A 23,570-nucleotide genomic window follows, 5' to 3' on the forward strand; every position below is an offset into this window, starting at 1 on the left:
TATCGGCAGGAATAAATACGGAAATGACTTATTTTAGCTATTAATATTAGTCAACATACTTGCTGGACATCTTAAGCTTCGTAAGGCCAAGTAAAATTTGTTGACTTCTGTCCACCCTAATCTCCGTAAATTATTCTCTGTCCCTGATTTCACAGTTGCTAAAGGCAAACCTTGTTATCACTCTTCATTCCTCTTTCTCTGTACTCCACATTCAACAGGTCCATTGACAAGTAGACTCTGCCTCAAAAAATGTCCTGAATTTATTCACTTTTCTTCATTTCCACTACCACCACTTTAGTCTAAGCCAGGGCTAATGTGAGAGCTTCCTAACTGCCTTTCTCCCCACAGTACCTTCTCCAACAAGCAACTAATGAACCTTAAAACCATAACTTAAATCGTCACGCCCTGTTGCTTACTTAAAAACCCTTCAGTGATTTCCAAGAAGAAAAACTATATTTCTTACCATTGACCACATGGCATTAAATGACCTGACCTCTGTCCACCTATCTGACCCCTTCTGTCACCAACCCCTGGCTGCCTTTATCATGTGCCACCATTGGCCATTGTCACCTCCCGACTCAGTGTTCAGTATCTTCATGTTGGTTTGGCTGAAATTGGCCAATGCAGGAGTATTTACACCACAGAAGTCAGCAAACTTACGAATCAGGTGACTTGCTTCTGGAGAGCAGTTGCTAAACATTTATTGCAAATTGCCAGTGCCAGGTAATCTGGCCCCTTTATAAATGCTAACCTTTTCCTGCCCTTGGCCCTTTGCATTTGCACTTGTTTTCCATTCATGTCTTGGTCATTTTGGCATTACCTCTAGGTAAAATGTCAACTTCTCAGAAAGGACTTATCTGACTACCAATCTATGGTCCCACTTCCCATCTCTCCAGTGTCTCTATCACTTTAGCTTGTTGTGATTTCTTCTTAACACTAGTTACTATCTGAAATTATATGTGCATATAAAATATAATGTATCTGAGTATGTATAGTTTGTTTACCCCATCAATAGCTGCCATCCTTCCAGTAGCATGTAAGCTTCCTAAGTCTTGTTCAAAACTGAATTCCCAGAAACACTCCGAACAGAGCCTGTAACATAGCACTTGCTTGATAATATTTATTGAATGAATGAATGATCTAATGAGTGAAAAGTGATGATAATTAGTTATCAATTAATCACCATCCTGTTACTTTAATATGTAACTATTAATTCATATTTATTTACCATACTTATATTTATTTTATTATTATGTATTTAATCGTGTGCAGATTTTTCAAAGGACCTACCAAAAGGAAAAGTGCCAATATTTTTTAACTCACGGCTGAAATTCCAGAAGTTTTTGCTACATTGGTTGTGGTCATTCAAATTGACCCCTGCTTTGAAAAGCAGTGCAAGTGTTTTAAGGCTGTGTGGTGTTTAGTGTGATGTGATAAATTGCAGTCATATGTAAGGACCCACTGAAGCATTTTATGGCTTTAATTCACTTTCAAATGCTTAAAATACTGCTTGAGCTATATTCTCATGACTCTCCCCTGAACCTTCTGGCTCTTATTCAGTTCTGTTATCTTGTAGATGTTTCTAGGTAGGTCTTATCTCTACTTTGTGCTGTGCTGCCTACCTTTTCTTAATCTGGTTCACTAACTCAAAATCTGCATAAACAGGCACTGTGCTTTTGAAAAGTTTCAGCATTTGGCGATTCTCTTATATCTGGGCTTCCCAAAGCAAAAAAGTGTGAGCCTTCCATATCTCCTAAATACCCAACACCTTTTTAGCCACAAAAAAATATATCCTATATGTGGTTTTTGGCTTCACATAGCTTAATACTAAAGGCCTATGATTCTTCACATTAATGTAATATGAAAACTTTTGCTTGTTTTGAGTTTTGTTATGAAGATTTTGGTATTTAGACAAGCTATTCTAAAAGATATGTATCTATATATGTAATTTGCCAGGTCTCTTAGAATTTTTTTTAACCTTCGATGATCTTCTGCCCTCACCAGTAAATTCAGAGTCTGTGAGCCATTAAAATCTGCTAGTACTCTTGCAAGGAACTGAATTATATACGAGAAAGCTGTAAAACAAAATGATGTGACAGTAAGGGGTTATTGCAGTTGTAACACAGTGTGTAATATGGAAGGATTTTAAAATAGAACTAGAAATGAAAAAATTCTAAGCTAGAAAAGTCTGACTTAAAATGATAATTTCATAGCCAGTAGACTTCTTGGAGATGAGCCAGTCCATTTCCTTTATTTTTGAGAAACAGAACTGAGGCCTGCAATAATTCAGCAGTTTGCCAGAGCTTTGCACACCCAGAGAGTGGCAGAGTCAGGCGCAATATCCAGGACTTCTGCCTTTCCACCGAGTTCCTGCTCACTTATACTGTATCCAAAAAATCAGGATCTTATGACTGTCTGCAAAACGTAGATTTCCAAAAACGTGATTTTAAGAACGCTTTTCTTCTTTGCATCTTCTATGCTATTCATCGTACTCTAATGAACAAAACGTTCTACTGTTATTTTTCTTTTTCCAAGTACATAAATAAATGTTTCAAAATATTTTAAGTGAAGTCAAATCAATTGGAATCAGTAATTTCAATAGTGATTGTTTGGAAATGAGCTTCAATTTAGGGGCTGTTCAAATTAAATTGCTAAGTAGGAGAAGATATAAAAAATTCATTAGACTTTACGGGTAGAAGATGATAATATTGCCAGATATCCCTGCCAATTGTCATTTTGTATGTATTAAAACCAAACTATGATGGTAATTTAATAGACCTTATGAGTGAATTATGATTAGAGTCAATGAGACTCATGCTTCTATGGGCTATACTGATGTGTAAAAAGCATCTTGACAGTGTTTTGTCAGAAAATATTGATGGAGCAGTCTCTCCCAGGTATTCTAGGAACTGCAGATACAGTGGTGGAAAAAATGACAGTCTCTGTCTTCACAGAAGTTACATTCTAGTCAGAAAGATAGACAAAATATAATATGTAGGCCTAGAGTTATATGCGGTGCTATGAAGTTAAATGAAGCAGGTTAAGTGATAGCAAAATAGGAATTGGAGGTATTATTTTTGATAGCACAGTCAGGACAGTGAAAGGTGAAGAACTGGGTAAACTTGCAGATGAAACAGCCCGGAGGCAGAGATCAAGTTGGCTATATCTAAAGAAGAGCAAGAGGGCGTAGATGTCTGCATCAGAGTAAAAGAGAGGAAGAGTCTTGGAAGATGAGGTAGGCAGAGGCTGGATCATCTAAACTTTTTAGGCCAGGGTAAGGAGCTTTAATTTTATTCAGAGTGAGGCCAAGTCTCATTAAAGCTTTGGACAGGGGAGCAACAGGGGATTTTGGAGAGATCTGGCTTTGTGGAGAAGAGATCTGGTTTTGTGGCAGTGGTGAAGACAGCAGTGGGAATAGAGATGGTGATTTAAAGGCCATGACAGCAATCCCTGAGAGTGTTTGAAATTAGAGACAGTGTGGAGGTGGTGTGAATGAGCTAAATATTTTATCCCTTTTGAAGGTTGAGCCAATAGGACTTGATGATGGAACTGGAGGTACAGGAAGTTAGGAAAAGAGACAAATCAAGCATGAGTCCTAGAATATTGGCCAGAGAAATTTGGGGATGCAAAAACAAAAGTTTTTTTTTTTTTTTTTTCCTCCGCGCCACGCGGCGTGTGGGATCTTAGTTCCCTGACAACCAGGGATGGGACCCACGTCCTCTGCATTGGAAACACAGAGTCTTAACCACTGGGCCACCAGGGAAGTCCCACGAAAGATTTTTAGGGTGGATTATCCTTAATTATTTTTTGGATATACTGTATTTTAGACATTATGAGATCTCCAGTGGAGATGTCAGGTAGCTAGATATAAAAGTTTAGTTCCCAGAAAAGACGTTTGAGTAGAGATACAACTTGGGCAGTCAAACTTTAGAGGATATTCATTCTGTGCATGCTGAGGGCTTGTATATACCAGAGTTTGTACTATAGTATCTCATTTAATCTGATAACTGCCTTGTAAATTGGATTCCAATATTAGGGATTAAAAGTAAAACAAAAACAAAACTGAGTATTAGAGAAGGTAAGCAACTTGATTTAGGTCTGCAGCTGTTAATCAGTGGAAATAGGATTTGAAGCCACTAAACCTGATCAAGGAGACCATTTTTTAACCATTACTCAGTTTCCCACAGATTAGCTCATCTACCATATTATGTTTTATGTAAAACATGTTTAAAGAGTTTATTCTCTTTGGGTTAAATATTATTTTTATATTAAAAAGAGCACTGGTTTTTGCAGCAAAGGAAAAAAAAAAAGGAAAGAAACAACTTTTGGCTCTCTGCCAATAAGACAGCAAGTAAAATAAGACTATTCATGAATTCAAAATCAAAGGATTGCTGTTCTCATCAGATCAGGAAATGCATATCCAAGCGTTTTATAGAGTGCAAAGCAAATGTTAAATATTATACTAAGAATATACAGTATGTACAATATACACATACATGCACATACAATAAGTCAATTGGACTGTATGTGTATTTGCATTTAATTTGGGGGTGGGAGATTAATCTGTGTACCAATTAAATACATTACCTTTATTTATCTGTTCTCAATCTAATATACTAAAGGAATATAGAGATATTCTGGCTATAGATGTGGCCAAAAAGTCTGGTAATGAACTGTCTATGTGTTAGCATAATTAATAGGTCTGAGGGGAAAAGTTCAGTTATTAACATTCCTAATTAAGGGCATTTATCATCTGACTGAAAGAGGGAATAAACTTCATTCTTATGCAGGGATTGGAAATTACTTTTTGATGGAGGAGAAACATGATGCTTTTGCAAAAGTTAATCCTAAAATCTAAAAGGGCTAATCTATGCTTTATTTTCTTGGTGAGGATATGGTGACATTTAAATTAATACTATCTGTCACATTGTTCAGCTGAGAGTGCCGCAGCATTGCAAATGTCTCTATAATCAAAAGAGAGGTCAGAAATGTGGCATATCATATTTTAGATATGAAGAGAGTTGTTTTATAACTGTTCCAGGAAGATTGCATTTTGTCAGTGTTATTTGTGGGAAGATGTTGAAGAAGAGCTTGCCTTGTCTGTTATGAAGAACATTTTTAATAATGAAAATTGCTTGAGAACTTTCCAAAAGGCACCAATGATTTCATAAATCAGATTGTACTAGCGTAATCTTCAATTACCAGAAATCCCTTGCATTTAACTTAGTTATATATTTGAGTTGAAGGAAGTTTTGGTTATTTCCATTTTGTTTCCAAGGTTGATAACTGGTTATTGTTTTACTTCCTCTTATTTCTAGTAAGTTTTTGTATAAAATCTGTTAGCAACTAAGTATTATCATAAATCATTTATTTAAATAATTTTCTTTAAATCAGCTACTCTTTAGTAGGAACAGTTCTTCCTACATAGAATTTCATTTGTATATTCATAAGATAAAAATACAAAAAGAAAGATGATCTAACTTCCAAAACTCCACTAAACAAGATCTAGAATTGCCATCATGTTACATAGAATTAAAATTTGATAATTTCAGTCTACTTTTCATTTACTCAATTTAAGCTATAAATCTGAGTAGACAAAGGAAACCCAAGTTTGAAATGGAAACAAACAATTTGAAATATTAAATAGAATGTTTATATTACCTAAAGGATAAATATTAAATATAATAGAAAATAATGTCAGCTTATTATTATTATTATGAGGAAATTTTTTCTTTTCAAAAATCTTCTAAATTTCATCTTGTTAAAACATGATCTTATTTTGTGGCCTATTTTGATAATTATTCCATAAATATATTAATTTGATATTTTCAGTAGGCAAGTAGGCAGGAAGCAGGTTGTATTTCAAATTTGGTGGTAGCCTCTTGTATTTCAGAGTTTCAACATGTGTTGAGAGGTTTTTTAAAAAATGTTCTCCAAAAAGTAACTCCTCATGACATGCTTTGTGTGGGGGATAAAATATTTAGTTTCCATTACATTTTATTACTTTATAAACTCTTTGTATAAATAGATCTTTATTGGAGTATAATTGTTTCACAATACTGTGTTAGTTTCTGTTGTACAACAAAGTGAATCAGCCATATGCAGACACATGTCCCCATATCTCCTCCCTCTTGCATCTCCCTCCCACCCTCCCTATCCCTCCCCTCTAGGTCGTCACAAAGCACCGAGCTGATCTCCCTGTGCTATGCTGCTGCTTCCCACTAGCTATCGATTTTACATTTGGTAGTGTATATATGTCCATGCTACTCTCATTTTGCCCCAGCTTACCCCTCCCACCCCGTGTCCTCAAGTCCACTCTCTACGTCTACATCTTTATTCCTGCCCTGCCACTAAGTTCCTCAGTACCATTTTTCTTTTTTTTTTTTAGATTCCATATATATGTGTTAGCATACGGTATTTGTTTTTCTCTTTCTGACTTACTTCACTCTGTATGACAGACTCTAGGTCCATCCACCTCACTACAAATAACTCAGTTTCATTTCTTTTTATGCCTGAGTAATATTCCATTGTATATATGTGCCACATCTTCTTTATCCATTCATCTGTCGATGGACACTTAGGTTGGTTCCATGTCCTGGCTATTGTAAACAGAGCTGCAATGAACATTGTGGTACATGACTTTTTGAATTATGGTTTCTCAGGGTATAGGCCCAAATTTATATATTCATATAACATAAAATTTACCTTTTTTACCATTTTTAAATGTACAGTTCAGCGGCATTAAGTACATTCACATTGTGGGCCACTTTTCAGTCTCATTTTCATAACATTACTAAGTTCTTTCTTTAGTTTTACTTGTCACCTCTATTTAGTATAGGAATTTATATTAAGGAAATCCAGTGTTTTTGATAAAGATTCCTGAGAAATGATTAAAAATAAAATGTTACCTAATGTGTATATACCTAATTTATATAAACATATTTACAAAACTAATTAGTGGTAATATGTTATAAAATGAAATTTTTAAGATAAAAGCTGATGGTCATATTTAAAATGTTACATACTTACTTGCTTCATGTATTTTCTGGATTCAAATCTAACCATATAATTTAATGTTAATATTGAATGGCTGCTTTCAATACATTTTCAGGGGACGGCTTACTTAATGTGAGAAATATGCATTTACTGCCTGGGTAAAAAAAGAAGCTAATATTTTATTACAACAAAAAAACACCCACTCGGGACCCTTTCACCAAATGTTTGATGTCAAGAACAAATCGGCTTTGTTGCAAAGCAACATATTTCAGTTAAGCAAAAATACTGTTTCGGCTGAATAGTTGTTCAAGTTTCAAGAAAGTATGTTTAATTTATAGGGGCTAACAAAAAATGTGAAATGTCTGCAGTTTGAACTTTAATTAGACGGTTAAGCTCATTCATTACACGTATTAAAGATGTATTTTCTGATAGAGCATTTGCCTGAAACATTTTTCTTTTTAAAATCTTTTTTTTTTTAACATCTTTATTGGAGTATAATTGCTTTACAATGGTGTGTTAGTTTCTTCTTTAAAACAAAGTGAATCAGCTATACATATAGATATATCCCCATATCCCCTCCCTCTTGCGTCTCCCTCCCTCCCACCCTCCCTATCCCACCCCTCTAGGTGGTCAAAAAGCACGGAGCTGATCTCCCTGTGCTATGCAGCAGCTTCCCACTAGCTATCTATTTAACATTTGGTAGTGTATATATGTCCACGCCACTCTCTCACTTCGTCCCAGCTTACCCTTCCCCCTCTCCATGTCCTCAAGTCCATTCTCTACATCTGTGGCTTTATTCCTGTCCTGCCACTAAGTTCTTCAACCATCTTTCTTTCTTTTTTTTTTTTTTTAGATTCCATATATATGTGTTAGCATATGGTATATGTTTTTCTCTTTCTGACTTACTTCACTCTGTATGACAGTCTCTAGGTCCATCCACCTCACTACAAATAACTCAATTTCGTTTCTTTTTCTGGCTGAGTAATATTCCATTGTATATATGTGCCACATCTTCTTTATCCATTCATCTGTCGATGGACACTTAGGTTGCTTCCATGTCCTGGCTATTGTAAATAGAGCTGCAATGAACAGTGTGGTACATGACTCTTTTTGAATTATGGTTTTCTCAGGGTATATGCCTAGTAGTGGCATTGCTGGGTTGTATGGTAGTTCTATTTTTCATTTTTTAAGTAACCTCCATACACTTCTCCATAGTGGCTGTATCAATTTACATTCCCGCCAACAGTGCAAGAGGGTTCCCTTTCCTCCACACCCTCTCCAGCATTTATTGTTTGTAGATTTTTTTGATGATGGCCATTCTGACTGGTGTGAGGTGATACCTCATTGTAGTTTTGATTTGCATTTCTCTAATGATTAGTGATGTCGAGCATCCTTTCATGTGTTTGTTGGCAATCTGTATATCTTCTATGGAGAAATGTCTATTTAGGTCTTCTGCCCATTTTTGGATTGGGTTGTTTGTTTTTCGGATATTGAGCTGCATGAGCTGCTTGTAAATTTTGGAGATTAATCCTTTGTCACTTGCTTCATTTGCAAATATTTCCTCCCATTCTGAGGGTTGTCTTTTCGTCTTGTTTATGGTTCCCTTTGCAGTACAAAAGCTTTTAAGTTTCATTAGTTCCCATTTGTTTGTTTTTGTTTTTATTTCCATTTCTCTAGGAGGTGGGTCAAAAAGGATCTTGCTGTGATTTATGTCATAGAGTGTTCTGCCTATGTTTTCCTCTAAGAGTTTTATAGTGTCTGGCATTATATTTAGGTCTTTAATCCATTTTGAGTTTATTTTTGTGTATGGTGTTAGGAAGTGTTCTAATTTCATTCTTTTACGTACAGCTGTCCAGTTTTCCCAGCACCACTTATTGAAGAGGCTGTCTCTTCTCCATTGTATATTCTTGCCTCCTTTATCAAAGATAAGGTGACCATATGTGCGTGGGTTTATCTCTGGGCTTTCTATCCTGTTCCATTGATCTATATTTCTGTTTTTGTGCCAGTACCATACTGTCTTGATTACTGTCGCTTTGTAGTCTAGTCTGAAGTCTGGGAGCCGGATTCCTCCAGCTCTGTTTTTCTTTCTCAAGATTGCTTTGGCTGTTCGGGGTCTTTTGTGTTTCCGTACAAATTGTGAAATTTTTTGTTCTAGTTCTGTGAAAAATGCCATTGGTAGTTTGATAGGGATTGCACTGAATCTGTAGATTGCTTTGGGTAGTATAGTCATTTTCACAATGTTGATTCTTCCAATCCAAGAATATGGTATATCTCTCCATCTCTTTGTATCATCTTTAATTTCTTTCATCAGTGTCTAATAGTTTTCTGCGTACAGCTCTTTTGTCTCCTTAGGTAGGTTTATTCCTAGGTATTTTATTCTTTTTCTTTCAATGGTAAATGGGAGTGTTTCCTTAATTTCTCTTTCAGAGTTTTCATCATTAGTTTATAGGAAAGCAAGAGATTTCTGTGCATTAATTTTGTATCCTGCTACTTTACCAAATTCGTTGATTAGTTCTAGTAGTTTTCTGGTAGCATCTTTAGGATTCTCTATGTATGGTATCATGTCTTCTGCAAACAGTGACAGCTTTACTACTTCTTCTCCGATTTGGATTCCTTTTTTTTTTCCTTTTTCTCTGATAACTATGGCTAGAACTTCCAAAGCTATGTTGAATAATACTGGTGAGAGTGGACAACCTTGTCTTGTTCCTGACCTTAGTGGAAATGGTTTCATTTTTTCACCATTGAGAATGATGTTGGCCTGGGTTTGTCATATATGGCCTTTATTATGTTGAAGTAAGTTCCCTCCATGTCTACTTCCTGGAGAGTTTTTATCATAAATGGGTATTGAATTTTGACGAAAGCTTTCTCTGCATCTATTGAGATGATCATATGGTTTTTCTCCTTCAGTTTGTTAATATGGTGTATCATGTTGATTTATTTGCATATATTGAAGAATCGTTGCATTCCTGGGATAAACCCCACTTGATCATGCTGTATGATCCATTTAATGTGCTGTTGGATTCCATTTCCTAGTATTTTGTTGAGGATTTTTGCATCTATGTTCATCAATGATATTGGCCTGTAGTTTTCTTTCTTTATGACATCTTTGTCTGGTTTTGGTATGATGTTGATGGTGGCCTCGTAGAATGAGTTTGGGAGTGTTCCTCCCTCTGCTATATTTTGGAAGAGTTTGAGAAGGAGAGGTATTAGCTCTTCTCTAAATGTTTGATAGAATTTGCCTGTGAAGCCAGCCGGTCCTGGGCTTTTGTTTGTCAAAATATTATTAATCACAGTCTCAATTTCAGTGCTTGTGATTCATCTGTTTATATTTTCTCTTTCTTCCTGGTTCAGCCTCAGAAGGTTGTGCTTTTCTAAGAATTTGTCCATTTCTTCCAGGTTGTCCATTTTATTGGCATGTAGTTGCTTGTAGTAATCTCTCATGATCCTTTATTTCTGCAGTGTCAGTTGTTACTTCTCCTTTTTTATTTCTAATTCTATTGATTTGAATCTTCTTCCTTTTTTTCTTGATGAGTCTGGCTAATGGTTTATCAATTTTGTTTATCTTCTTAAAGAACCATCTTTAAGTTTTATTGATCTTTGCTTCTGTTTCCTTCATTTCTTTTTCATTTATTTGTGATCTGATTTTTATGATTTCATTCCTTCTGCTAATTTTGGGTTTTTTGTTCTTCTTTCTCTAATTGCTCTAGGTGTAAGGTTAGGTTGTTTATTTGAGATTTTTCTTGTTTCTTGAGGTAGGATTGTATTGCTATAAACTTCCCTCTTAGAACTGCTCTTGCTGCATCCCATAGGTCTTGGGTCGTCGTGTTTTCATTGTCATTTGTTTCTAGGTATTATTTGATTTCCTCTTTGATTTCTTCAATGATCTCTGGGTTATTAAGTAGTGTATTGTTTAGCCTCCATGTGTTTGTATTTTTTAAGATTTTTTCCTGTAATTATTATCTAGTCTCATAGCATTGTGGTTAGAAAAGATACTTGATATAATTTCAATTTTCTTAAATTTACCAAGGCTTGATTTGTGACCCAAGATATGATCTATCCTGGAGAATGTTCCATGAGCACTTGAGAAGAAAGTGTATTCTGTTGTTTTTGGATGGAATGCCCTATAAATATCAAGTCCATCTTGTTTAATGTATCATTTAAAGCTTGTGTTTCCTTATTTATTTTCATTTTGGATGATCTGTCCATTGGTTAAAGTGGGGTGTTAAAGTCCCCTATTATGATTGTGTTACTGTCAATTTCCCCTTTTATGGCTGTTAACATTTGCCTTATGTATTGAGATGCTCCTATGTTAGGTGCATAAATGTTGACAAATGTTGTGTCTTCTTCTTGGATTGATCCCTTGATCATTATGTAGTGTCCTTCTTTGCCTCTTGTAATAGTCTTTATTTTAAAGTGTATTTTGTCTGATATGAGAATTGCTACTCCAGCTTTCTTTTGATTTCCATTTGCATGGAATATCTTTTTCCATCCCCTCACTTTCAGTCTGTATGTGTCCCTAGGTCTGAAGTGGGTCTCTTGTAGACAGCATATATATGGGTCTTGTTTTTGGATCCATTCAGCCAGTCTATGTCTCTTGGTTGGAACATTTAATCCATTTACATTGAAGGTAATTATCAATATGTATGTTCTTATTCCCATTTTCTTAATTGTTTTGGGTTTGTTATTGTAGGTCTTTTCCTTGTCTTTTTTTTCCTGCCTAGAGAAGTTCCTTTAGCATTTGTTGTAAAGCTGGTTTGGTGGTACTGAATTCTCTTAGCTTTTGCTTGTCTGTAAATGTTTTAATTTCTCCATCGAATCTGAATGAGATCCTTGCTGGGTAGAGTAATCTTGGTTGTAGGTTTTTCCCTTTCATCACTTTAAATATGTCCTGCCACTCCTTTCTGGCTTGTAGAGTTTCTGCTGAAAGATCAGCTGTTAACCTTATGGGGATTCCCTTGTGTATTATTTGTTGCTTTTCCCTCACTGCTTTTAATATTTTTCTTTGTATTTTATTTTTGATAGTTTGATTAATATGTGTCTTCGTGTGTTTCTACTTGGATTTATCCTGTATGGGACTCTACGTTTCCTGGACGTGATTGACTATTTCTTTTCCCATATTAGGGAAATTTTCAACTATAATCTCTTCAAATATTTTCTCAGTCCCTTTCTTTTTGTCTTCTTTTTCCGGGACCTCTATAATTCGAATGTTGGTGCATTTAATGTTGGCCCAGACGTCTCTGAGACTGTCCTCAATTATTTTCATTCTTTTTTCTTTATTCTGCTCTGCAGTAGTTATTTACACTATTTTATCTTCTGGGTCACTTATCCATTCTTCTGCCTCAGTTATTCTGGTATTGATTCCTTCTGGAGAATTTTTAATTTCATTTATTGTGTTGTTCATCATTGTTGGTTTGCTCTTTAGTTTTTCTGGGTCCTTGTTAAACATTTCTTGTATTTTCCCCATTCTGTTTCCAAGATTTTGGATCATGTTTACTATCATTATTCTGAATTCTTTTTCAAGTAGACTGCCTATTTCCTCTTTATTTGTTTGGTCTGGTGGGTTTTTACCTTGATCCTTCATCTGCTATGTGTTTCTCTGTCTTCTCATTTTGCTTAACTTGCCGTGTTTGGAGTCTCCTTTTCGCAGGCTGCAGGTTTGTAATTCCTGTTGTTTTTGGTGTCTGCCCCCAGTGGTTAAGCTTGGTTCAGTGGGTTGTGTAGGCTTCCTGGTGCAGGGGTCTAGTGCCTGTGTTCTGGTGGATGAGGCTGGATCTTCTCTTTCTGGTGGGCAGGACTGCGTCTGGTGGTGTGTTCTGGAGTGTCTGTGACCTTATTATAATTTTAGGCAGCCTCTCTGCTAATGGGTGGGGTTGTGTTCCTGTCCTGCTAGTTGTTTGGCATAGGGTGTCCAGCACTGTAGCTTGCTGGTCTTTGAGTGGAGCTGGGTCTCATTTAGATGGAGAGCTCTGGGACAGCTTTCGCTGTTTGATGTTACGTGGAGCCTGGAGGCCTCTGGTGAACCAATGCCCTGAAGTTGGCTCTCCCACCTCAGAGGCACAGGCCTAACACCTGGCTGGAGTACCATGACTCTGTCAGCCACATGGCTCAGAAGAAAAGGGAGAGAGAGAGAGACAGAGAGAGAGACAGAGAGAGAGAGAGAGGGAGAGAGGGAGGGAGGGAGGGAGAGAGAGAGAGAGAGAGAGAGAGAAAGGAAAGAAGGAAGGAAGGAAGGAAGGAAGGAAAATAAAATAAAATAAAGTTTTTGAAATAAAAAATAATTATTAAAAATAAAAAAATTAAAAAGTAATAAAGAAAAAGAAAAAGAAAGAAAGAAAGAAAGAAGAGAGTAACCAAGCCAAAAAAGAAATCTACCAATGATAACAAGCTCTAAAAACTATACACACACACAAAAAAAAGAACAAAAAACAAAAATGGACAGACAGAACCGTAAGAGAAATGGTAAAAACAAAGCTATATGACAAAATCACAGAAAGAGGCATACACACACACATTCACAAAAAGAGAAAAAGGAAAAAAATATATATATCTATATATATATAAAAAAAAAGGAGGAAGAGAGCCACCAAATCAATAAACAAATTGACCAATGATAATAAGCTCTAAATACTAAACGAAGATAAACATAAAACCAGAAACCAGTCAGTTGCATACAGCAAACCCCAAGTCTACAGTTGCTCCCAAAATCCACCGCCTCTATTTTGGGATGATTTGTTGTCTATTCAGGTATTCCAGAGATGCAGGGTACATCAAGTTGATTGTGGAGATTTAATCCGCTGCCCCTGAGGCTGATGGGAGAGATTTCCCTTTCTCTTCTTTGTTTGCACAGCTCCTGGGGTTCAGCTTTGGATTTGGCCCCGACTCTGCGTGTAGGTCGCCGGAGGGCATCTCTTCCCCTCCCAGACAGGACAGAGTTAAAGTAGCAGCTGATTAGGGGGCTCTGGCTCACTCAGGCCGGGGAGAGGGAGGGGTACGGATGTGGGGTGAGCCTGCAGCCGCAGAGGCTGGTGTGACATTGCAACAGCCTGAGCCACACTATTTGTTCTCCTGGGGAAGTTGTCCCTGGATCACGGGACCCTGGCAGTGGTGGGCTTGATAAGTTCCTGGGAGGGGAGGTGTAGATAGTGGCCTGTGCTTGCACACAGGCTTCTCTGTGGCTGCAGCAGCAGCCTTAGCATCTCATGCCCGTCTCCGGGGTCCGCGCGGATAACTGCAGCTCATGCCCGTCTCTGGAGCTCATTTAGGTGGTGCTCTGAATCCGCTCTCCTCGCCCACCCCGAAACAATGGTCTCTTGCCTCCTAGTCAGTTCTAGACTTTTTCCTGGACGCCCTCCCATCTAGCTATGTTGCACTAGCCCCCTTCAAGCTGTGTTCATGCAGCCAACCCCAGTCCTCTCCCTGGGATCTGACCTCTGAAGCCCAAGCCTCAGCTCCCAGCCCCCGCCCGCCCCGGCGGGTGAGCAGACAAGCCTCTCAGGCTGGTGAGTGCTGTTGGGCACTGATCCTCTGTGCGGGAATCTCTCCACTTTGCCCTCCACACCCCTGTTGCTGTGCTCTCCTCTGTGGCTCTGAAGCTTCCCCCCCACCACCCCCGTCTCTGCCAGTGAAGGGGCTTCCTAGTGTGTGGAGACTTTTCCTCCTTCACAGCTCCCTCCCAGAGGTGCAGGTCCTGTCCCTATTCTTTTGTCTCTGTTTTTTCTTTTTTCTTTTGCCCTCCCCAGATACATGGGGAGTTTCTTGCCTTTTGGGAAGTCTGAGGTCTTCTGCCAGCGTTCAGTATGTGTTCTGTAGGAGTTGTTCCACATGTCGATGTATTTCTGATGTATTTGTGGGGAGGAAGGTGACTCCTCCTCCATCTTGAAGGTCTCCTCTTTTGAAAATCTTATTTTAAGTTTCCTTGAACTTTATTTTGATATATTTGATCTTTTTAGGCCACTAGTGTTAAAAGGCAATACCAGTTTAATCATTTCTCAAACAAGAGTATAAAATATGATTCAGACAAACCTTGGAACTTCCCAATTATAAGGGACTATCAGAAGATTAAGCTGTGAATAGTCTGTGTGTGTGTGTGTGTGTGTGTGTGTGTGTGTGTATGTATGTGTTTGTGTGTGAGATATGTTTTTGCAAATTTTATAAAATGCTTTTCAGAATCATATGTATTTTTTTCTATTTGCTCTAAAAATTTCAGAAGGTTCCTATCAATTTACCTATATTTATTTTATTTTTATATATGTATATACATATATACATATTTATACAGATTATGATGTATACAATACATATAATTTTTACAAAATGAAATTTCAGGTTCATTTTATCATCTGACCTCTAATTGTATTTCAAATATCCACTGTACCCTCCTAATATCTACAATTATAAATTTCTGAGATCTTGTCCTTTTATTTCATTTGTATCTTCAACCCCTTTCACTGGCTCACTGTCTTCTACCAGCAGCCTGTGTCATTACATCCTACCTCTTCTTTCTGTTTGCATCTGGTTCTCATAAATCAATTCCAGATGAAATCAAGTAATCTTGCCCTAGTACGCCACTACCTATATAATTCATCCTTATCAGATCTATCCAAGCTAAACATTGGCCCCTGGTATTCTGATTCTTCTCATGGGATTCAGGATTAATTGGGACCCTCTGTTATAAGTAGTAGACTATCTCCAAAACTTTGACCTTTGTCGACAGTCTTGTTCTCTGACCCTGGCTGTAGGCTAAAACCTATATTCCCAGATGTATATTTCTAGAAGTGTTCAGCTTTTTGAACTTTCAGCCATGTAGTCACTAGATCAGATTTCCATATATCGAGTCAAAGGAGAAGTTAATAAACATTGAGGACAAGGTCTATTGGTATGCATTATGGTTTTATAGAAAGGTGAATTAAACAATTATTTCTGCTCTCAATTAATTTGTAACTTAATAGAGAATATGGCAGAAGTACATTGATAATAATAATAATATAGAGTAAAAATGTGCAATAAGAGTGACATACTTTTATCTGAGCCTAATGAACTGAGAAAAGATATTTTTTTTAAGAGTTCAAAATTGATTGCCTTCTGCCACTATGGCTGAATGTAAATAAGTTGCTCAAATTCTTTGGGTCTAAAGTTCTTTATTTAAAAAATTAAATTGTACTACTTACTTCATGAATCTGTATATTAAATGAGTAATACATATATAAGATACTCATACATATATCTGTTATCAAATAAGTGTTCAATAATAGGCATCTATAAATATATATGTGTATATGTATTTGCACATATGTTTTTCAATTTTTATATAAATATGTGGGCTAAGTTTACACAGAATAATTAAGACTTGAGTTTTTGACATACTAATATTGAGGCTCTGGAACCAGCAGAAAGTTCTGGACCAAAGATAAAGTAATAGTGAACATCATGCAGCACTTCACACGGGCTATAACCACAAAGATGTTGGGAAACAGGAACATAAGTTCCAGGACCACTTTTTCACATAGTTAAGAGGAAGGGTTCAAAAACAAGCAAACAAACACAGAAAAGCAACAAGAACAACAACAAAAACAAGACTTCATCATTCCATTAGGAGATGAGGAAGCACTAAAACCTGTGTGGGCCAAGGACTAGGGAACTTGTGTCCTTCATCCGAGAAGAGTGTGTAGAGATGAGGCTTACTCACTTGAAATCCAGGGACATTGCTGCTTTTTGTCCCTTGATTTCATCTCCCTGCCTAAAGCTGAGAGAGAGGGCCTTGTGGACCTCCTGCTATAGTGGACAAGTCTGAGGCTGGAGTGAGGTGTGCGGTGGAAAGCCCCACCCCCAAGAATAAATGAAAAATATTGGAGGCAGAGTTCGGAGTAAGTTAAATCTCAGTAAAAGACTTAGAAATGTAGAACGTTGTCTTTGTGAAGTTTCCTTGTAAAACTTTAAAAAGTAAATAAGACCTTCGTGCACATCCCCTGGGGCAACAAGAAAGTGAGGCCGCTGTAGAGATTGTGCTTCACTCTATTAATTCTTGAAGAAAATAGGAAGAGAAGAACCCCAAGTGCTTTGAAAGTGGGCTGAAAGAGAAAAGGGGACTCTGGGCATGGTTCTTGGCTTAAGAAGATGTCCCATGTGGATATGGGATTACCTATGGGGCCATTTCTCAAGCCAGGCCCATCTGTTGTCGCTGGTGCGCTTTTAAGATCTTGTGAAAAAATTATTCTCTGGTATGGAGACCGTGAGATTGAACTTGCTGAATATTTTCCTGGGTAAACAATGTTTTGTTCTTTTTGCTTACTAATTCAGAAAACACATCAACAACAATATTTATGTAGTTTATAGACAAGGAAAGAAATCACATGTTCCTGACCAAATGAGTTAGTCATCATTTTATGAGGTTTTCCATATGTGTGTCATCAGACACTTTAGAATACCAAAGATGAAACCTTTGTTTGGCAGTACTGTGTTATTTCTTAACAAGTTTAAGCACTGTTGATTAGACAGCATATCAGACATATTCAGGTCTTCTTTAAACTCTCACTGTAAATTTTTAGATTTTGCATTTTTAAACTTTCAATTCAATGTCTTCCACAAAGCTGTGAAAGTTTTGAAAGCTAAGTATCTCATATACTTATAACTACAAAAAAATCATTAAAAGAAAAGAATGATTCAAAATCTTTTCCTGAATAATATTATCATAGGATTGACTTGAAAGTTTTGTGGAGGAACAAAAATCCTGAGAACTATGACACAGAAATCTGTAGGATTAAAAATGGACCTTTTAAAGGCCAATATTCCATTTTTTTTTTTTGTTTCTAAAACAAGTACAACAACAAAGAGTACTATAGAATACGTTTTAACTATGTACCAGGCACTATCTTAAGCATGTTACATTCCCCTCAACACCTCTTTTGAGGTAGGTTCTATTTTCATTATTCCCATTTTGCGTGTAAGGAGACAGATTTAGTGAGTGGAGTACAATGTCAATAAAAGAGATAAAAGAGCCCTTCACGTCCTCTGGGGCATTGATTTAGTTATCCCCTCTCTCAATTCATCAGATGTACAGCCTCCTTCCCATGATATCCCCTACTGTCCACACAAAAGCGCAGATATCCTCTAGTTAATTTTTTTAATGCAACCAGTGGGAGAAATACTAACATCATTCACATCATTAACTTCCATTTCATCAAACTGTATGTAATTAAACACATTCAAGAGCTTTAGGCCAAACATTGGCCAAAAATAATACCGCAGAAAAATTGATTTTGGTTTTAACACGTGCTATGAAAAATTCAGAATTCGTGACCAGACTGATGTCTCCAAATGCTCCACAAACAACCTCGACAATAGCTAGGGTCCCTCACAGATGGACCTTTTTCTCTAGCTTGTGCCTCGTGCTGGGGATCGGCTTGTCCAGAGTCCCAGAGCATCTCACTGAGCAGTACCTGTCCAGCTGCTAACACCTTATGGCTTTTTGCCAACGGTCAGCAGCTCCACATTCAAGTCAAATCCCAGCTCCATTCCTCACTAAGTCTGTGGCCCTAAAATAGTTGCTCAGCCTTTCTCTCAGTTTACTTATATATAAAATGGAGATAACAGTTTTACTAACTTATGAAGATTAGACAATGCAAGTAAACTTCTTCAACCAGTACTTGAATACATAAAGACTCAGTAAATATTTGCAATTATCATTATTAATATGTTGAGTGAGATTTTAAAAGTATTATTTTAATGTGCTTCTTCAGTGTTTATAATACTTCCAGATCTATTCTGGGTGTGAAATGTTTGTGACATCAGCCTACCATTGTTTAAGTGACTAGTAAAAAGGCAATTACAGTATTTTAATATTTGTAGTCGATTATACAAAAAAAGCAAAAAGTGAGAACTAGTTTTCTTTCCTTTAATGTAAAATCAAACACCTAAAAAGTAGGATTTCTGCAGTCATGAATTTAAAAATATGTTAATGTAAATGGAATGCTTAATATAAATTACATCACGGAGAAGGATATATATGGCAACAAAGATCAGCTTGCAGCCTAAATTTAATTGCATAGGTTTCCGGGAGGTATCATGCCTCATTACACTGCCCAGTTCAAGTTGTCTTACACATTTTTTATCTAACGTAGAATTTGAGCTTCCTTACATAGAGCACAAAAATACCAGATCACCAAAACCACTGCATTCCATAATTTTCTAGTCTGTTGATTTTGGTTCCTATACATTTGAGCATAAAAGCTGATTGGTATTATGCCATCAGTAATAACAATCTAATAGGAAAAAGTTTGAAAAGTAGTAAGAAAATACTAACAAATCACAAGAATATTATTACAAAAAAATAATATTGGAAGGCTGTGAATCTCAACACCATTCTGATACTAAAGAGTTACTCCATAAGCATTTTACAGAGAAACAAATGAGCGAGTGAATGAATGACTTTATTAACAAAATGTTGAGTACTAGAAATAAGTAGAATTTAAACTTCGTTTAACAGGAGATAATTTTATGGGAGAAAGAATAGTATCTTAAACAGAAAGTGAGAGTATCCAGGGCTTTATTTTATTTTACATAAATACAATTAAACAGACTTTCATTATTTCTATTTAGGGAAATTAAAGTTTGAAAACTGATTTTGAAAACACAACTAAGGGCAGATGATTTGCCATTTACCTGTGGGACAACCCACAGAGTCTAACCAAATATGTCATCTGACCTTCACCACAAACAGTCTGCTAACCTTGTGTAGTACAGACTGTGTACTCCAAGATTTTGTTAAATGCTGGCTTTTCACTATATGCTGATAACGGAACTGGGACAGGAAATAAAAATGAATTGTTTCACATTTACCTTAAATATTCAATACATGCAACAAAAATGATTTCAAGTCAGCTCATTGACATAGTGTTATTTCCAGCAAGTGGAAGATGAGAGTTTTGATGTTAACTTGAAGCTTTCTTCTTTAAGTTTTCTGCAAACAAATATTGTTTAGTACAGAAAAGGGGATTTAAAGGCCTCAGAAGCCCAGTTGAATTTTGTTGACAATAGCATTGAGAGTCACATCTAGGAATACAGTTTTTAACTCTGCCTTGTCAGCTGGCCAGCTATTCCAGACCCAGGGGTATTCTCCAAATCTGGCTTGAGCTATTTTACTGTAAGTGCCTCTTTTGTGGCATTTAAATGATATTGTTGTGTTCTGCATTGCTGAATCAGCACCTTTAAAATAGAATAAGAGGTTGACGTATTCCTTTCGTGCAGTATCACTAGGAAAGAGTTGGAATACTATTCCCTAAATAAAAATATTTTTTTCTTGTAACAACACTAAAAATCACTCAATCACTTGCCTATGTGTTCCCAAATTTTACTTTGGGATGTTTTCTAAATTCTCTTCCATAGTTCTGTCTACAGCTAATTGTTAAGTTTGCTATTATCTTTGTTATTTATGAACATTAAGACTAGATTTTCTTTTCCTTCTAGGATCCCCTGCCCTGACCGGAACTGGAACTATCAATGTCATAGTGGATGACGTCAATGACAATGTCCCCACTTTTGCCAGTAAAATGTATTTCACAACAATTCCTGAAGATGCCCCAACTGGGACAGATGTTTTATTGGTAAATGCCTCAGATGCTGATGCTTCAACAAATGCAGTAATCAGGTCAGTACATTTTCCTTTGTAAATTTTAATTATTTTTCTCATTAAACATTAGTCTTTGGACTAAATGCATACAATGCTTCATTTTGCTGAAATTCTGTAGCATTAACTCATAGCCCAATTGTGGTTGCTGAATAACCAACTATGCCTAAAATGAGGATTAAAACAATAATGATTTTATGTATTGTTCTAAAATTTTATCTTATTAATTTTATTTATATTTTTATTGTATCTCATTATTTTGTAGTTGAGGAATTAGGGCATGGGTCAGTGGGAGATTCTTCTGCTTCTTGTGGTTGACTAGTGTCACTTATGGTATTTACCTGGTGACTGTGTCCTAGAGGGTCCAAGATGGCTTCACGCGCATGCCTGGTGGCTTGGCAGGGATGGCTGGAACTTTAGGCTCAGTTGGGCCCCTTCTCTGATCTTGTGGTCTCAGAGCTTCTCAGTGTGGTTCTTCAGCAGGGTAGTTGGACTTCTTTATATGGTAGAAGAACCTCTGGGTTACAAGGACCTCAGGTGAAAGCTGCTAATGCTCTTACAGACCAGGCCTTGAAATGGCATAGAATCACTTCCATAATACTTTCTTTGTCAAAGCAGCCATGGCCAGCCAAGAGTCCCCGGGCTAAAACCCATCGGTGAAAAGTCTTCAAATGACTGTGCCATCATATAGTCAGATATAATAAAAATCCATGCCATTTTTATCTTGCAAAAAACTATTATGTTCACTTTAAATTGACAGACAATTATTACAACTTAAATGAAAAATATTTTCACAGAATAGTAAGTTGTTATGCCAACCTAAATCTTATTTACTCTGGCTTGATATGTTTTTAATGGAATATATATTTTGGATGTTAATCACTCCTTGCTATTCATGGAATCCTGAAGAAAATCCACTTTTTCCTCTGGTTAACAGAGCTTTTATGTATTAATTTTTATACTGACTATTTAAGTATTACACATTTAAGTCATTTACCTAACTACTGATGGACTCTCTAAAAGCACAACCTTTTATGTGTGATGTTAATTTTTCCATATGGTCTAACATGATCTTTTACACAGCAGCTACCCAAAAAATATTTATTTATATTCTTCTTTCTACCAGTTTGATCAAGTTATGCATTTTAATGGATGGTATACTTATTTTGAGTTAAACACTTTACATAACTTTTAATATTTTCCCTTCTAGTAAACCAGCCTGCATTAATTACTAGCTTATCTAGTTTATATCTTTGTTTCCCAGACACCCATTCCAGAATTTAGCTCTTATAGAAATATATTCCTTTTTTTCCCCCAACTGACCAAATCTCCATTCAAAACCTCACTTTTAATTCTTTTATGTCATAACATTGGAGAAAGTCACAAAACTGTATCAACAGGGTTGACATTCAAAGGCAAATCCCTTTCTCTGTGCTCTTAATCCCATCCCATTCGATTTCCCTCAAATCATTAATTCAGCAGTTACTACATTTTGCTCTGGATCTTCAAGTAATCCTTCTTTCCTTGATCATATCTTTATCCCTATAGAAATGCTCAGAATATCTGGTATTGAGTTCTGGTTCCTTTATTTACTTACATGACTTAGGAAAGTCATTTTAGTGTCTCTAAGCCTCGGTGTATCCATCAGTAAAAGTGGAGATAAGAATTGCTACTTTCGAAATTTGTGAGAATTAAATATATATTGACCAATTACTAGGTGCCAAGTATCATATATGGAATCAGTTAATATGTGCAAATGTCTCTAACACATTATTGGGACATGAAAGTCGCTAAATTTATACTAGTTTTTTTTTTTCTTTTCATCATTCTAATATCTATTTTATTCCTAATATATTCTTCCTTGAAAAATGTCTACAACATAATAGTGATTGGCACCTAAATAAATGCATTAAATGAATGATTCTAGTATTCTTTACGACTGCTGCTTTTCCTCACGTTTTTCACACCACATTTTTGAGAGGGTGGGTTACTGCCTCAGAGTTTTCTCTGGTCATTTATTCTTGAAAATCTCTCAGTCTTTCTCCTCCATTGCTTTACCAAAAAAGACTATTCGAAGATTCTACTGAAATTTATCAAGTCCAGTGATTTCTGAGTCTTTATTTTCCTTTGCCTTTTGCAATATTTGCACCACAGGTCAGCCTTTCTTATTGGCATCTTTTTTCTCCTCAGTGTCTGTGTAAATGTTATTTCTTATTTCTCATCCTGTGTCTCTGACCACACCTTCTAATTTGCCTTCTGTGTCCCCTCTTTCTCTCTCTCCAAAGAAATCTGGACATTCCCCACAGCAATTTTCCTCAGTCCTTTTCTTTCCTTTCTTTGTTTTCCCACACGTGTGTGTATGTGTGTGTGTGTGAGAGAGAGAAAAAGAGCAAAAGAGAGAGAGAGTAGAGAATCATCCATTTCCATGGCTGCAGCCATGAGAAAACTTACCCAGAAAACTAGACAGAAAACCTCTAAACCTGTTGTACCAACTCTGACTCCATCCTGGAGATTCCCACCCGTCTTTAAAACTCTCTAGGAGGCACTTCTACGTAGAGGTTCTGTTGTCATAAGGACAACGTATCAGAAGCTCCTAACCTTTTCTGTTTCTCCTCTTGGTGTACTGCTCTCTTTTAATGATGTTGCTTTGCTTTCTTCATCCTCCCATCTTGATGGCTAACAATCATCCTCTCCCCCTACGCTCATTCAGTGGACAAGTTTTCATGTTTCTTCTTTCCTAATGCCTCTGGCACTCATTCTTTTCTGTGCATCCCTCCTGCCAAGATCCTAGTTCAGTCCATAATTACATCATGCCTGGACTATTATAATAAAAATTAACTTACTTTCCTGACTCTGGTTTCTAATCCCTCCAATCTATATACTACACGATCCTGTATAATCTTGGAGCCCTTACGATGTCCCAGATACTTTGTTAAGTTCTGAGGAGTTAAGC

At 36.6% G+C, this 23,570-nt stretch overlaps 1 protein-coding gene across 3 annotated transcripts in view; it reads left to right on the plus strand.

Annotated features, from left to right (window-relative positions):
• Positions 1-23,570, plus strand: part of FAT4 (FAT atypical cadherin 4) — a 171,088-nt gene that overhangs the window by 99,371 nt on the left and 48,147 nt on the right. For all 3 annotated transcript variants that reach the window (XM_082391370.1, XM_082391369.1, XM_082391371.1), the window contains one exon: positions 20,458-20,638. In XM_082391370.1, coding sequence (XP_082247496.1) covers positions 20,458-20,638 — 181 coding nt within the window. The remainder of the gene's footprint in view (positions 1-20,457; positions 20,639-23,570) is intronic.

This window comes from Balaenoptera borealis (genome assembly GCF_965194805.1).
Source record: "Balaenoptera borealis genome assembly, chromosome: 4".
Lineage (NCBI taxonomy): Eukaryota > Metazoa > Chordata > Mammalia > Artiodactyla > Balaenopteridae > Balaenoptera > Balaenoptera borealis.